This window comes from Myxocyprinus asiaticus, chromosome 47 (assembly GCF_019703515.2).
Source record: "Myxocyprinus asiaticus isolate MX2 ecotype Aquarium Trade chromosome 47, UBuf_Myxa_2, whole genome shotgun sequence".
NCBI lineage: Eukaryota > Metazoa > Chordata > Actinopteri > Cypriniformes > Catostomidae > Myxocyprinus > Myxocyprinus asiaticus.
The window spans coordinates 3598845-3617016 of record NC_059390.1 but is presented as its reverse complement, the minus strand read 5'-3'; the positions used below and the strand labels follow the sequence as shown (position 1 = coordinate 3617016).

The 18172-nt window shown below is 38.0% G+C and overlaps 2 protein-coding genes across 3 annotated transcripts in view; both read left to right on the top strand.

Moving 5' to 3' along the window:
* LOC127436539 (synaptophysin-like protein 1) overlaps positions 1-18172 on the top strand; it is a 323805-nt gene that overhangs the window by 43040 nt on the left and 262593 nt on the right. The window lies entirely within an intron of this gene.
* Positions 1241-16332, top strand: LOC127436526 (zinc finger protein 800-like). The gene is made up of 6 exons (XM_051690789.1): positions 1241-1533; positions 5379-5522; positions 9301-9396; positions 9578-9721; positions 11612-12842; positions 15179-16332. Coding segments are annotated over exons 2-6 (1590 nt in total). The 5' UTR covers positions 1241-1533; positions 5379-5404; the 3' UTR covers positions 15180-16332.

Sequence of the window (18172 nt, the reverse complement as noted above, 5' to 3'; positions counted from 1 at the left end):
ACGAAGTAGATGTCCTAAACGACTTGCCAAAACTATAGTTTGCTAATATGAAATCTGTGGAGTGGTTAAAAAATTAGATTTAATGACTTCAACCTAAGTGTATGTAAACTTCTGACTTCAGATGTAGATACAATATGTATCGCATACTTCAATAATAGCTTAAAAAAAATTTACTCATACAATTATTTTAACTTTCAAAAATTGAATTGAAACAGGTATTTGCGAAACAATGATAGTGTAAAGTAATAATAAAATTGTGTCAATCAGAATGACACCACAGATTATGTTGAATGTGATGCCAATTTATTTTTAATGGCTTTTGTTTTCAGATGTCTGTGCACTGATTGAACAGGTTTACGTGCTGGCTGTTGTTGTCGAGCACGTGCTCATAAACAAGAGACGCACGTGCACATATAAATGAATTTTGGAGTTAATTGTCTACTGGAATTTTTATTGGCAAGATGTTTTTTTTTTTTTTCTCTCTCTCCCAAGTTTTCGATTAAAGCCAATGTAATCTACTCTTCAAGCCGTCGAAATGACTGTAAGAGCCTCGTTTTCATTCCTGTCAAAAAATGAATATTCTGCTACTCTGAATAAGGTGCAATGTAATTTAGTAGTATTTTTAAAAAATGCAGTTAATATAAAATAATGTAAGCAATTATCTTTCTTACATTATAAGTATATATATATATATATATATATATATATATATATATATATATATATATATATATATATATATATATAAGTAGCATTTACATAATATTTTAAGTAGGATTTTATACTATACCTACACACATACACATGTAGCATATATATATATATATATATATATATATATATATATATATATATATATATATATATACATACACACACACACATACAGTATATATAGTACGAGTAAGCTAATGTAAAATGTAGATATATCTAAATGTAAAAAGAATGTAAATGTTAAAAATAAGAACTTAAAACGTAAAATATATAAAGATGTTTGAATTTAATAGAAAACATATTGTTTGGGAGAATTACCCCTAAAACAGCTCGTGACAGGGTTAAAATAAATCGTCAAATTGGCATATGTATCATTTCACTGCTCAAAACACATTTTCTTTTGTATGCAAAACACATTTAAATCACATTTGCACTGGCATTTAATTTGATAGCCTATTTAAAATAGTCATCATAGCTCAAATAGTTATATTTAACTTATGACTTTTTATCCAAAAGTGATATACAGTGCACTTATTTGCCCCACCTAAATGCCTTGGTCAATCACACAATGGTTACAGTTCATGATATCAAACCTTATAAGGTTCGAACCTACAACCTTTCAGTGAGCAGCCCAGATCTTTAACCGCTAGGTCACACACAACCCTGATATATCTCCAGTATCTGCACAACAGGGCATGTGCATGTGCTGCTGCTGCTTGTGGAGAGAGACACATTGACGCGCTCGGAGGCGTAACGCGATCCGAGAGCTCATAGACTCCAAAACTCGCAGTATCTATCCGCAATCTCAGCACTATATCGGTAAGAAGAACCTTCATTTAAGTCCGACTACCTTTAATGACCCGTTCTCCGTTGGATTTAAACGCGTAAAAGCGTCGCGTTTCCTCCACGATCGCGGTTGTTTTACAGAAAATGGCGTCATGGGTTCTGTTGTTGTGCGTTCGGATCGTGAGTCGGCTCGGTTTCGACTCAAAGTGCCATTTTACTGGCTTCATATAGTTTATAAGATTCCTTTAACTGAATCTTGTATCATTATGTGTGGTTTTGTTGTCATTTCTATCATTTGTGCGTCAGGAGAGACCGCGCAAAGGCGGAAGGCTCTCCAGTGTTGTGCGCAATGAGGGCCAAAGCGCAGCAGTTTAGAACTCACGCATGTGTGTTTTTGAGTTTGATTCTGCATGTTTGTGTGTTTATTGATTGAAAAGGTTATTTTGCATGTTTGATCAACTCATTTGGATGCTTTTTAAGTGGGCCAGTGCGCTTTTACGCCATGTTGCAACACTTGTGCAGTTTTGTTATTTGATTTAGTTTGCTAATGTGACCTTTTGTGGTTTAAAATGCATTTTAGGGGCTGTCATTTGGCTATATATAGATTATTAGTTAATGCATTTATGACATCAGCTTTGCGCTCCTGGTGGAGGTTTTCCAAGCAGGATAAAGTCTTTATAAAGTCTCTCATACATGCGTTCTTTCCATTGCGCACACATGCGCATTATATCTTACAGATTAAAGTGCTGCCATTTGTATAGGATATATGAATAACAATGTATTGATTTGGCTTGTGCTCACATATGTGTCAAAATCCTTGTAAAATGTGTTTTTATAAAGTTGTGCTGATCTTAATGAAATGCATGTGCGGATGTGACGCAATCATGACGCATAGCGTACGCTTCGTGTGACGTAATACTATTCCATTTGACGCCAGTGATGATAAGCGTTAATTCAAAATATGTAAACGTGCATGCTCCTTAATGTGAGCTTTAGTTTTAAAGTAGAGTGGGGAGCAAAATACTCTTTAAAAAATAAATTAAGTTTTTACATGCATTTTTTGTTTGTTGGGATTTGTTCAGTTAAAACCTGATTAGGAATATAATTTGGAGAGATGTAGATGTGAAATAGAAAGTAATTGTATCTATGAAGAAGTATGCATATGCTAAATCTTGTGTAACACAAAGTGTAAAATATAAAACTAGTATGTGTGGTTAATTGCTAGCTCTGTATCCCAAGTTAAGTTCCCATGTTGTGTTCCACTTTCCTATTTTATTTACTGACATACATATTCAGGCTTCTAAGTGAAATGTTTAAAAACCTCTAACATACACTGGTGGCCAAAAGTTTTGAATAATGTACAGATTTAGCTGTTTCAGAAGGAAATTGGTACTTTAATTCACCAAAGTGGCATTCAACTGATCACAAAGTATAGTCAGCACATTACTGATGTAAAAAACAGCACCATCACTATTTGAAAAAAGTCATTTTTGATCAAATCTAGACAGCAGCCATCACTCCAACACCTTCTCCTTGAGTAATCATGATAAATTGATCATTTGGTACTAGAAAATCACTTGCCATTATATCAAACACAGTTGAAAGATATTTGGTTCATTAAATGAAGCTTAACATTGTCTTTGTGTTTGTTTTTGAGTTGCCACAGTATGCAATAGACTGGCATGTCTTAAGGTCAATATTACGTCAAAAATGGCAAAAAAAGAAACAGCTTTCTCTAGAAACTCGTCAGTCAATCATTGTTTTGAGGAATGAAGGCTATACGATGCTTGAAATGGCCAAAAAACTGAAGATTTCATACAAAGGTGTACACTACAGTCTTCAAAGACAAAGGACAACTGACTCTAACAAGGACAGAAAGAGATGTGGAAGACCAGATGTACAACTAAACAAGAGGATAAGTACATCAGAGTCTCTAGTTTGAGAAATAGACGCCTCACATGTCCTCAGCTGACAGCTTCATTGAATTCTACCCGCTCAACACCAGTTTCATGTACAACAGTAAAGAGAAGACTCAGGGGTGCAGGCCTTATGGGAAGAATTGCAAAGGAAAAAGCCACTTTTGAAACAGAAAAACAAAAAGAAAAGGTTCGAGTGGGCAAAGAAACACAGACATTGAACAACAGATAATTGGAAAAGAGTGTTATGGATCTTAACCCCATTGAGCTTTTGTGGGATCAGCTAGACTGTAAGGTGCGTGAGAAGTGCCCGACAAGACAGTCACATCTATGGCAAGTGCTACAGGAAGTGTGGGGTGAAATGTCACCTGAGTATCTGGACAAACTGACAGCTAGAATGCCAAAGATCTGCAAAGCTGTCATTGCTGCACATGGAGGATTGTTTGATGAGAACTCTTTGAAGTAGTTTAAGAAGTTCTGAACATTTTTAGTAATTTGTCATGTTATTAATGTCCTGACTATACATTGTCATCAGTTGAATGCCACTTTGGTGAATAAAAGTGCCAATTTCTTTCCATAAGAGCAAAATCTGTATATTATTCCAAACTTCTCGCCGCCAGTGTATGTATTTTTGGAAATGGGCATGTTTATTATTTGCATGTTGCATCATTTTTGTAAGGTAGTTGTTTTGTAAACAAGTTCCATTACGTTCATCCATGTGTTTTTAACAGATTTCTAACATTTAAAAAATATATATATATATATATATATATATATATAATTATTGACACACACAAGAGGAAGTGTGTGTGTGTGTGTGTATATATATATATATATATATATATATATATATATATATATATATATATATATATATATATATATACACACACACATACACACACGATTGCATGTTTTTTACTTCCTCTTAGTAATTGTATGTCTGTACAATAGTTAATTTTATGACCTCTACATCAAACATACTATAAGCTATTAAATCTGAGTGCTTGCCAGCCTGATCCAAAATCATGTTAGCCAGAAATACTAATCAAAGATGCACATTTACAACTGCACTATAGACTGTCTTTACATGCATTTTACAAGTTTGTGTTGTAAATGTGACTCCATCTGGTGTTGTGCTGTGCTGTACTTTAGGACTTTAAGGGACTTAAAGGACTTTGTATTGAGTTCATGTGAGGTAACTCAATTGTCTTTGCTGTATGGGGCAGATATGGTGGTGGATCAGTGGTCTATTTTAATTTTGTATGGGCTTTTAGTTGATATTTTATTGTTTTTCTACCAAATTCCACTAAAGAATAGCAGAGAGCACAAGAGATCCTGCTAATTCAGTCTGAGACTAATAGAGAAAATGTATTTATTTTTGATGAGAGACCTAGAAATAGCCTATTGCAGAATCTGAAGTATTTCTTATTTATTTCACATCAAAACATGTCTTTGTTTTAAACTTTTCAAGATCCTAAAACTTTATTTCCAAGTTTGAATTACATTTTCCCATTTGGTTTCAGACTTTTGGACCACACTGTATATAATAGAAATGATATATATATAGCTTTATGCATTTTAGAGAAATTCTGTTGCACTGTAATAATGTTTTAACTCCTGAAATGCATGTAATTTGGCATATCTGTGTAACTTTTTAAGCAGTTTGGTGAAGCATTCATCCCCATGATCACATTACAATACAGAGTCAATTGCTGTTGCATTTGAATGATAGTGTATCAGTGAGTGGTGTGAAGGGCCAGACATTGATGCTGCATTTATCATTATGTGTGTGCTTTGTGTTAAGAGGATCTGTGTGAGTGTGTAAACATGCATGTGATTGTGCAGGGTCTGTTACAGGCACAAACATTAGTTTGGTTAATGATTTCTGATAGATAGACGCATTGATGGAAAGAACGTTTGGGGTTACAGTGTACTGATCTGTTGTTGTCTTCATCACAGAGAAACAATTTTGAAGTGGTTTGGAGATGGAGGAACTCATGTCCAAAGCGCACCCGACCCCAGCCAATGACAAGTGTTGTCAGACAGATGACATCCCAGGTGAGGCCTTTGTGCCCGGGCCTGATCATGCAAGCAAGACGTTTGGTAACTTTCACTTTTTTGTGTATTTTTTAGCATCGAAGGACTTTGAAGGTTTGTAAAAATTATGGATGACCACATACTGACCGTCTGATGCATGTTGCACAAAAAAGCTGGCAAGCACTTGTGAAAATGGCAATTGTGAAATTCCAATCAGATTGCCTGACTGCAGCGCAAATGCGCTGGTTTTTATCAGCCTACCAGGAAACAAAAAAGTTTATATTTTGTGCACTTGTGAGAAAGAAATAGGGGAAGTGGCACAAAGAAGCCACTCAAAGTTTTGCCTATTTTTATATAGTTCTCTAAATAGCCTTTTAAATAAGGTAATCTAAACCCTCATGCTATGTTTATTCATTGACTGACAAAATTAAGGTACTTTTATTTTTATTGCATACCTGAAAAGTCTGGAGTCACATTTGTTTCTAATAAGACAACTGCACTTTTTAAGCATTAATACTTAACATTTTATTACATAAACACTTGTTATAAATAGTGACTGTTCAAAATGGATATATATACATAAATATAAAACATACTGACTAACTTTTCAGTCTCAAAATTCTGTCCGTTTCTACATCTGAAGCTCCTACATCTTTTCAATTACAAAGTATTGCTATTAAAAACCAAGAAAATAAACCATATCTGGTTGCATTTGATTCATTAGTCTCTTGATTTCATGTTAATTCAAGCCAGTTTCATGACCATATTCTAGAAAAATAGCATCTTTGGAGGGCTTTACAAAAATAAACATTTTGAAGAGACTCCCAGACAATAGCAACACATTATCTTAGGACTTAAATATTGATCTGTTTCTCACCCACTCTCATCATATCACTTCAGAAGACATGGCTTTACCACTGGAGTCGTATGGATTACTTTTATGTCTCCTTTATTTCATTTTTGGACCTGCTGAGTTCTGGCCACCATTCACTTGCATTATATGGACCCTACAGAGCTGAGATATTCTTCTAAAAATCTTCATTTGTGTTCTGCAGAAGAAAGAAAGTCACACACATCAGGGATGGCATGAGGGTGAATAAATTATGAGAGAATTTTCATTTTTAGGTGAACTATCCCTTTAAGTGGCTAGTTTTTAGCTAGAATAAGCAGCAAAATGTCCCGGTCTTTAAGATGGTAGACGAAAGTCTGACTACGCAAGACTAAACTGAACTAAACCCGACTTACAGGCACTCTATGGTAATATCAGTAGCAGGACAGCAATCCTGTCCTGTACATTAAATATTCTCTGATCTGTGGACTGACCTGTTCACATGGATGAATAAAATCTAAACAACATTAAATGCATTTCAAAAAGTGGTCCATCCTCTTTGAAACTTCCCACCAGTCGGAACTCTGAGAGGGTCTAAGAGGATTACAGTGAATTCCTCCACTGCCTGCTAATGTTCCCCACTCAGTAGGGGACACTAGAGTCTCTGACCCTTACAGAGGAGAGGTCACGCCCCACCCCCTTACCCAACAGCTAGTGGGAACACATACTCGTAGTCTATATGGAATACCGACTCAAACACACACCTTAAAGGAATAATTCATGCCATCCCATGAGGGGGAGTAAATGATAAGAAAACTTAAATTTTTAGGTGAACTATCCCTTTAACAACGTGCATGGTCTGTCTGTTTCAGCAACCTAATTGGCTGAAATGTAAGTGAAGCAAGTAGTTCTGTAACAATGCTGCTTATCTCTCTTGTTAACACTTAAGACAGACTAAATCTCTGTGAATAATCATCCTCAGACACACCCATTATACAGAAAGTCTAGTTTGCAGTTCTCATGCCAGTGTTTTGGATTGAGGATGATGCTGAAATGAGTGATCTTCATTCGGAGCTTCAGCTTGTGTTTTCTAAACAAGACTTTATTAAAGTTTGCATTATTGATGGCCTCTGCCTGCGACTGTGTGTATTAGTATTTGCACAAATGTTTGGCCATGAAACAAAGGATTTAATACAGATCTCCATTTTTCCACTGATAATATATCTTCTGCTTGTTTAGCGGATGCCTAGTTTGTTGGGTTATTACAGAAACGGTTTTAGTAGAGGTGTTTGCAAAATGGAAAATCTCTCATTTATGGGGTTTATTACAGAAAATGCTGTCTTGAACTGCTCTTAAAAGTGCATTCTGTCATTGTTGCTATATGGTATCACGCATGCAGTTTGAGAGAGCTCTTTGTTAACGTGAGGTGGAGAGAATCCAACATGTTGTGAGGACATGGGGCATGAACACAGCTGTGGATAAAGCCACCAGATCATCTGGAGCTTGATTAAAAGGATGTTGGTGAATTTATGGCTGGATCAGCCAACGGAGCTCGATGGTTTGTTCAGAATGGCCCTCAGAGACTCCTCTTATATTAGAGGTGTTTTATGACTCTATGAGGGAATTTCCTGCAGGAATAGCCGGAAATCTGCCAATGCCTGGATGCACACACACTTGCTAGATTTAAGTGATGAATAGACAGTCGAACACTTGGCTATGCTTCAGAGTATTTGCACTATAAAGGACTGGTCTGATGGTCTTTGTCGGTTTTCACTGGAACTTTCCTTTTAGATCCTCAAAACAGTGTTTTTTTTAATGTAAACTCTTTAAGCCTTTAAAGGGATTGTTCACCCACAAATGAATATATTCTCATGATTTACTCTCCCTCTTGCCATCTCAGATATGAATGACTTTCTCAACACAAACAAAGATATTTAGAAGAATATTTCAGCTCTGAAGGTCCATATAATGCAAGTGAATGGTGACCAGAATGTTGAAGCTCCAAAAAGCACAAAGGTAGCATAATCACCAGTTCTATCAGGAAGACTCACAAACTTGAGGGAAATTTAAGATGACATTTATTTGATGAATATAAAACAGAAATGTAATGTGGCGTAAGTACCGTCTGGCGGTCCGAAGAAGTTGTGCTCGGAACCGTCATATCCTGCCGGAGGTAGGAGGCAGTGGCGAGGAGCCTACCCCTGTGCAGGACGGGACTCAACTGATGGTGGTGAGGTGATGGAGGTTGCCGTGTTAGCACGCTGAAACAGCAATGTGATAGATTGTAAGCAGACTTATAAAGCAATGGCTTACATGTGATTGGCTTGGAGTTACCTAGCTAATGGTGCATTGATGTACAGCTGCTAGTCTTCCCGCTAAAACTACGCTGCGCTTACATTGGTTTAATCCATGTGTTCTCCAATCAGTTTTGGGTGAGTTCAGACCAAAATGTAAAAAAAAAAATGTTCTTCCCACTAAAGATCTCGATGACAGCAGTCTCCTTGGCGATCGTGATTTTAAGTTTTATTACACTTCCTAGCCTTCTAGTGGTCATCACATGCGTCAACCACTAGGAAGTGTAATCGAGCTTAAAATCATAACGTATACATATGTATGTTATAAGTTTGTGTTAACTGCGTCTTGTAAGAAGTTAACAGTATATACAGATGTCAAACATCAAGAACTTCATTATATAGTTGATCTTTGCTTAAAAGTATACCAGTGTGATTTTATTGAGTTCACTTGTTTACCCAAGAGCTATTACAAAAATATGAAATTGTTATTTTAGCTTGGAGGTAGAATTCACAAAAAAATACTGTAATTTATGAGGGTTTTGACCTAGACCTAAACGTCTTGCTACTAAAATCCAGACTCAAACTAGACCACAGCACTGACTCAACTTTTTTGTTTCTTAGAAATGTTTAATAGGGTGTAGCCTGTCTGTATTTTTCATGTAAATGAACTGCTGAACTGGATTGTACTGTATGAATACACAGCTTTGTGTTTGTGTGTCAGTAAACTCGACAGAGACCGGCGATCCTCCTCTGCTACAGACACCACTGCAAACCTCCAAATCAGGAATCCAACAGATCATTGAATGTTTCCGCACAGGTGCTGTATCCGCTCACATCCCCTGCTCTCATCCTGTCCTCTTTTTATGATCGTAGTAGAATGAATGGTTGTAATAAAAGAAAGGAGAGAATGTGGAGAATGCAAACACAAAAGCATTACATGACCACGTGATAACACAGAACCTTCTCGGTAAGTGTTATGATTGCCTTGTGTTTTGCAGGTACTGCACAGTTAAAACACATTCTCCTCAAAGAGGTGGACACAATCTTTGAATGTAAACTGTGTCGCAGTCTCTTCCGTGGACTTCCAAATCTGATCAAACACAAGGAGATTTACTGTTTACCAAGACTGCATGAATCTGATGGTGAGTAATATGTTGCTTTACCGCTTTCTAAAGACCAGTGTTGAATTTTCACTGACATATTACAATTCTTAATTGTGTTTTTCTGGTGAGGTTTGTTATTTTGCCATTTCTTGTTGTTTTTTTTATGTGTGTGTCCATAATGTCCAGCATTATTTTTGATGGAAATGGGTAAGAAATTTAGAGCAAGCTTAGAGGAATAAAGCCTGATTTATCTGGTTTGTGCAGCTCAAACAATACATGAGTTTTAACAGAATAAATTTGAGTGATTTTATGAAATTATAAGCTTCACATTTCTGCCTCCAAAAATTGGCCCCATTTACTTCCAATGTAAGTGCCTTCATTTTTGCTTTTCTTTCTCCCCAATTTGGCATGCGATATTCCCAATGCACTCTTAAGTCCTCGTGGTGGCGTAGTGACTCGCCTCAATCCGGGTGGCGGAGGACGAATCTCAGTTGCCTCCGCATCTGAGACCATCAATCTGCGCATCTTATCACGTGGCTTGTTAAGCGCGTTACTGTGGAGACCTGGCACGTGTTCTCCGTGGCATCCACGCACAACTTGCCACGCGCCCCACCGAGAGCAAGAACAACATTATAGTGACCACGAGGAGGTTAACCCAACGTGACTCTACCCACCCTAGCAACCGGGCCAATTGGTTGCTTAGGAAGCCTGACTGGAGTCACTCAGCACGCCCTGGATTCGAACTTGCTACTCCAGGTGTGGTAGTCAGCATCTTTACTTGCTGAGATACCCAGGCCCCCTATTTTTGCTTTTTTTAAAGAAAATGAGGGACGAGTCAAAATACATTTTTGTGGTAATCAACATTACGCCACAAATGCTGTCAATTGAGCTTAACTTGTTTTGAACCCGGAATATTCCTTTTAGTATTTTTGTTTTGTTCACCTCTTACATATGACCAGCAAACATGAACTATTTATTATCATACATGGCTAGGTAACTGTAAAGTTTAGCAAAACACTTCTTCACTGCTATTTCTTGCTGGATTAGCTGATATTTTCTCTGCACTGCCATCTGTCATTTGGAGAAGTGTGCAGTCGTGGTGCTCATCAATTATAAATCCCTCGGGCCGCCGAGAGCTGCACGCGCTAGAAGCACTGTGATGCCAGGGGAAATCTGGACAATAGGGTTAGGTGACTCATGTTAAGTATAAACAAGGCTTTACACCCAAAAATTAAAATTATCGTTTTTTGGGGGGGGGGGGTGGGGTTGAACTAACCCTTATATATAAATATAAAGGATTATATTCTACACTTTTGTATAATTTTATTTCTCCCCTAAAGTGCGCTTATAATATTAGTCAACGTTTCATGCACCTAATTTAGTTCCATTGTTTCAGCCTCTGTCTCACAACTTAAGTGGGATGTTCACTGTCCGAATTTTATGGTGCTTTACGATTGTTGCTTGTTGTTCTGTACAGTATGATCCCAGTGGTGAAAGTAAAGGCATGATGTCCAAATTACGTCAAACTCTACGATACACATCGTAGCCAAGACTCCCAATCGTCCAGACTGACAGCGTTGATTGGGTGTCATCTAGCTATTTTATGAGCAGTCACACTGCACGACTGTGACGGAAAACTGTCAGAAATTACCAGAACTCCGTCAGAGGTCAAGATTCATCACAGAGGCAATTAATCACTGTTGGTGAACTTGTCACACTAGGCAATCAAAAAGAGGTCAGGAGACATCTTTAACGATCCTCAAAATTTGGCAGAATCGTGGCCAAAATTGAACAGTTTGAACACAGCATTAGACTTTAACAAACTGTTTTTGCTATTATACCTTTATTTGTATGTGATTCTATTGGATAAACTCTATGCACTGGTGTAGTATCCCTTTAACAAGGATATATTTCCTGTTTGTTCCATAGACACCTCTGAAGATGGTAAAAAGGGCATGAAAGAGCTGCTAGAAGCCATCTATCCCCACTCTGATAAACAGGAGTATTTCCTGACACTGGAGCCCATTGCCAGCAACCAGAATGCAGTGTACCAACACCTGTCCAAAGAGGAAGACCTGCCCTCTTCATCACAAAGCCCCAACCAAACCAGTACATCTAGCTTGGCCTACTACTCAAACATCCAGGAACAACACACGGAGGAAGTCAATGTGAAAGACGAGGAAATAAGAGAAGAAAATTGTACTGATGAACATGAAGTTGAAAACATGAGCGATGGAGAAGATGCAGTGGAACTCAAGGAGTATCGGGACAGTGAAGAGCCTGTGGGCAAAACAGAAGATGCAGATATCAAAGACTGCAAGTGCCTCCTCTGCAACAGGACATACAGGGGCCGAGGTCACCTTCAGAGACACCTGCGGACTGTTCACAAGATTGTCACCTCCAGTTCCGACACCAACTCTACTGATTCTAACTTCAACGCCAAGAAACCAGTCAATGGTAGCGTTCCAGAGACTCATGACAATAGTCCTAGCTCCTCCAGCGAGAACAAGGTCCCATGCAAGCCTGTATTCTCCATCGGATTTGACTTCAAGACGCGCTTCTGCAAGCTCTGCAGAAGGACGTTCAGCTCCGAGCAGAACCTTGTGAAGCACATCGAGCTGCACACGGACAATGGCACAGACTTCTATGTCAAATTTTATTGCTGCCCACTCTGCCGCTACAAGACGCGGCGCAAGAGAGACGTGCTAAGACATCTCTCGGAGTTGCACAAGAAGAAATCCGCCTATCTGAGCAGGATCTCGCAGTCCTTGGAGAGCTGTGCTGTTAAGAAACCGGCTGAGGTTGTGCTTAACAAAGATGAGGCGAAAAGCCAACATCGCCAAGATGTAAACATCAACAACAACCACAGTTCTCCATATCTCACACGCAGGAACCTGCTTCCAAACATGCCTGGTGCATTGTGCAAGAAGACCTCCAAAGTCAGCAATAAGGTGCGCCATGCTGAGAAAGTGACCAATAGCACGGAAGTCAAGCCTGATGGTGCAAAAGGGAATGGCACTAAGAAATCTTTGCACGTTTGCAAAATCTGTGGCCAGGCCTTCAAAAAGGAGAGGTACCTGGGGTTGCACAAGAGAAGCCATCATAAAACTGCAGCCAGGAGTGCAACAGGTATAAGGACGAGATCGAAGGTTGTGATTTGGTGAGTATTTCAAGTTCCCAATATCATAAAGAGCCTCTCTCTGCCATACAGAAACTCTGTCCAAAAACTAGCGAGCTGCCTTTGTTTTCTAAGGGGCCGTTCCCACAGAACGCGTTTTTGCATTCAAAAATACAAAGACAGAGTGCAACAAAATGAAAAAGAATGCAGGGGTCTTGAGACATTTTTCACATTTTCAAAGTTGAACTATTTCTGACTTATAGATTTGTATGAAATCAAAAAATGGTGCAGCATCCTAACTGACTTGGAACTTCAGGGGTGACTGATTTGGAACACTCCACATAGGCAATGTCCACGGTAATACATTCTTGTTTGAAAACACATTTATTTTTCTCCACCGAAAATGGAGCGTTTCAAAAATGCTTTCCATTATCGCCTGTTTTGGAAAACGTTGATGTTAGGAAACTGAAAACGTTTTCAAACGAAAACGGATTAGTGAGGATGTGGCCATAGGCTGTAACTATAAATAGTGCTCCTCGCGTAAAGCGCACGCACTGGCGGCGTGACAAACAATTGACTCCCGTAGGGGTTTGACGTTAGCATGTTGCTAAGCTAATGTCGCGATACTGTAATAAGCATAAAAATACATAGCACACAAATATTGGGTAAAATATTACATTTTAAATTCGGTTGAACTATTTTGATCAGTAATTTTCGGTATTGATTGAAATGCAATTATATTTATATTCAACATTTCCCTTGACGACTCCGACTAATTTATTATTTTGTTTTATTGTGCTTGTGTTTTTTCCATCTTCTACACAGTTTTTCAATAGTTTTTCTGTAAGCATTCACTAGACGGACGTTTTTTTACCATTAAGCCGCATCTCTGTGTTTTTCAGCGCCATGTACTTAAGATGCCACATCATTTTAAAAGAACTTTAACTTTTAAAAATGCACCGTTTTTTATATGTTTTTCCATGTAAATATTTGTGAGACGGATGTCTTTGACCGTTGCACCACGCTGTGTTATTCAGCCTTTCGCGCTGGAGCGCTGCTTTTAAAAACCCATGTCAACTTAAAAGAACTTCAACTTTCAAAAATTGTCTCGAGACACTTGCATTCAGTTCCAAAGGTTTAGCTTTTTTTTGAACGCAAGATAACTCCAGTCTGAATGGCCCTTTAGAATATAACGTCAAAGAAAGGTTTCTAGAAGACAGCAACATCATGGTGTCTACTTTTTGGAACGGCCGCAATGTCAAGAGCATGTCTATGATGCTTTAAAATACTAAGTAGGCAGATCACTAGGTTTTGGAAGAGGTTTCCTGTGCCAGCATGTCTCCACTCTAATACGGTAACTAAACTCTTTTTACAGTGTATGTGCAGCGAGGGAAAGGTAGTGTGCTTAGATTGCCGAATTGTTACAACAGCCTTGCTCTTAATGAATAAAAGAAATCCCTGGGTGGACTTCTTGCACGAGCGAATGAAATATGGATCCCACAGCAAGGCCCCGGAAATTAGGCCGCCCTGGTCTCGCCTCAAGGTTTAAATAGCACTTGGGGTGTCCGGTTGAGTGGAGAGGGTCGCGTTTGAGGGGGCTTCTTTTAAGAAGCAATTAAGATAGCTCAGTCGTGTCCTTCGATACAGCGTTTGGCTCAGTCGCACAGTATTAATCAAGGCGCTCTGTCACAGTACCAGAGAGACAACAGATGCTTTCTTATCTTCAGCTAGTGGTGACGAGTTGCCTTGGGTATAAATGTCCACTTTTGATGTTCTTGCTTTTTTCCCCATCAATGCCCCATTTTCACTCTTCATGCTTGTTGAAATTCATATGTCACTCTGACAATTAGCGTTGCACTTGTTTGGTTTGAATCTGAGGTTTAGTGTTTGTCTCCGGGTTGCAATAAGTTACAACTAATATGACAAAACATAGATTCTGGATTACTGCCCACTCACAATCGACCGGTGGCAGAGAGTTACTTAAGCAATAAAGTACTAGGCAATATTGTGAATATAGTTATGACTAAAGGACGTTGGTGGTACCATGTCTGAAAAAAACTTTGTATTAGCGTGGAATCATAAAACAAAATGGTATTGACAAAAAATAATAGTGTTCCCATTGTACCATGTCTAACATAACCCCCATGGCATTACCATGGTATGTCCAAATAAATCAATAGTAATACCATGGTACCATGTCTACAAAATCCTTAGCTTTACCATGGTGTCATATCAAAAAATCCACTGTATTTGCATGGTACATGTCCACAAAATCATGCGAATACCACGTTATAACTGCAAAAAAACCATGGTATTACCATAGCACTTCTTTTGTTAGTGTCTTTTTCTAACTCTTTCTGTCTTTCTTTCTTTCTTAGATCCCTTTTGACTACAAACTGGATTTTCTGCAACACTGGAATCACACTGGATATCAGTGAGAGTGAATAAAAAAAGCTAACCATTAAAAATAGGAAGAAACAGTGCTATAAATAGTCAACAATGTAAAAAACACTTAGTTTGCAGTTTAAAACATCAGTAGGGCATGGCATTCCCACAGAAATGTGTGTGTGTGTGGGCTTTTTGGCGCTTTTGTCACATTTGGCCCCCAACACAAATACTGCAGAATGTATATGACCAGAATGGTATGGTATTTTTAAGCTGTGGTCTACTATCCATTTATTTGGGCTATAAACCTCTCTCAGATATCAGATGAAATGCATATACATTCCATTTCTCAGCCACCACCGGTGAGATTCTACATTTCCACCCAAAACTGACCAGATGATTGTTCTAGAATCCTGTTATAGTGGATCCAGCCGCAGGCAGAGCTTTTTGTCAGGGCATGGAAGTCTTGCAGTCGTGCAGCCAAGCGCTGGCAATTGACGCACATTGTGCTCATTGGTATTCAGTGCAAACGTATGGGGATAAGGTCTGGATATCTTTTTTTAATAATGGGAAAACAGCGGATGGGGAGGTGTGAATCAAAACCACTGGAACATTGTGTAATCTAAATATTTTAAAGGAAAGGTGATTGTTTAAACAACCATATACTTTGGGAATATGATCAGTTTTATTTTGGACTGCAGTTAAATGTTAATAAATCTTTTAATTTGTAATTCCACTGCAGTTCTGCTGATAAATGAATGTGTTATCAGTTATCTAGAGCCATCTCTTTTGTTACCGTTCTCCTTTTTTGTCTAATAAAGAGGGAGTTCACCCAAAAATGGAAATTCTATTGTCATTTACTTATCCTCATGTCATTCCAAACCCAAGTGACCTTTCCTTCGTGAAACACAAAAGGAGATGTTAGGCAGAGAATAGTGACAGTGAATGGTGACTGAAGCTAACATTCTGCCTAACATCTCCTTTTGTGTTCCACGGAGGAAAGGTCACTTGGGTTTGGAATGACATGAGGATAAGTGAGTAAATGATGACAGAATTTTCATTTTTGGAAGAACTATCCCATTAACAAAGTTAGTATCGATGGATACTTACAGTATATATACACCGATAAGCCACAACATTAAAACCACCTGCCTAATATTGTGTAGGTCCTCCTCGTGCCACCAAAACAGGGCCAACCCGCATCTCAGAACAGCATTCAGAGATGATATTCTTCTCACCACAATTGCACAGAGTGGTTATCTGAGTTACCATAAACTCTGTCAGTTCAAACCAGTCTGGCCATTCTCTGTTGACCTCTCTCATCAACAAGGTATTTCCATCAACAGAACTATCGCTCATTGGATGTATTTAAACCAGCCCGTCTGGCACCAACAATCATGCCATGGTCAAAGTCACTGAAATCAAATTTTTTCCCCATTCTGATGGTTGATGTGAACATTAACTGAAGCTCCTGACCCATAGCTGCATGATTTTATTCACTGCACTGCTGCCACATGATTGGCTGATTAGATAATCACATGGATGATTGTTGGTGCCAGATGGGCTGGTTTGAGTATTTCTGTAACTGCTGATCTCCTGGGATTTTCACACACAACAGTCTCTAGAATTTATTCAGAATGGTGCCCAAAACAAAACAAAAAAAAAACATCCAGTGAGCGGCAGTTCTGTGGATGGTAATGCCTTGTTGATGAGAGAGGTCAACAGAGAATGGCCAGACTGGTTTGAACTGACAAAGTCTATGGTAACTCGGATAACCACTCTGTACAATTGTGGTGAGAAGAATATCATTCTGAGATGCGTGCTGGCACTGTTTTGGTGGCACAAGGGGGACCTACACAATATTAGGCAGGTGGTTTTAATGTGCGGCTGATCGGTGTATGTTGATGTCCATCTGTAGTGCTAAGATACTATCTCAGCATTGAGACGAGTTAAAACCTGATAAAATGTTTATTTATGATAACTATGAATGTATCCACCAACAGTAACCTGAGACAATGACTTAATGTGTATTGTTTTTTAAAACTATTTGAAATAATTCCAAGTAAACATGAAACAGAGTTTAGAATCCACTTGGCTTCTGTAATTTGCTTCTGAGTTTTGATTTCAAGGCTCAATATATGTATGATTGATTACATTTTTGATAGGTTAGGAGATTATTTTAAATCTTAGTGAATCTAAAGTGAGTAATTAAAGTTTCATAATGGTTCAGCTGAGGAATAAGTTTAGGTTGGGAACTCCTGTCATACTTGGTGAGTAAGAAAGTAAATAATCACTAGAGGGCACTAGCAGACTTCTTATAAACCAGCTGTGGAAGCATAGAGGAGCCAGACCACACATTAAAATACTCCAACATTCAAGACAAATTGTCTTAATGCTTACAAATAAAGATCAGCTTTACATTTCAGGCTTAAATAGTCAGATGTGAATTTTTGGCCAGCCATTATTTTGACAATCTCAGATGTGCCTCTGCAACTAACTAATCACATGTTGAGGTTTTTTGTTTTTTTACACTAGTTGTTTGCATGCAGAATGATTGACTTAAACTGGATTTTTTTTTCATTGTGGTTTGTAATACAGTCTTTATCTTATGTATTACTGTAAAAATGTTATTTAATAAAAAACTGTACTATAATACATAGTTACAGTACATTTATTAAAGGCAGCAGGCCACAGCACATATTGCCCAGATGTTTAAATACTTTACAATTTAATATATTCTTTTAAATTTTTAATTTGATTTTTCTCTCATGCTTTTCTGAAATTAATTGTGGGGGGGGTGGTTCATAAAAGTATTATTCAATGCAATGCATTTACAATAATAATAATAATAATAATAATAATAATAATAATAACAGTATCGTTATTATAACCATAATTATCATTATTTATTATTATTATGATCCATTATTTTAATGTTACTGTTATATGACAGGTTTCGTGAGATTCATCCTTATTAACCCCATAAG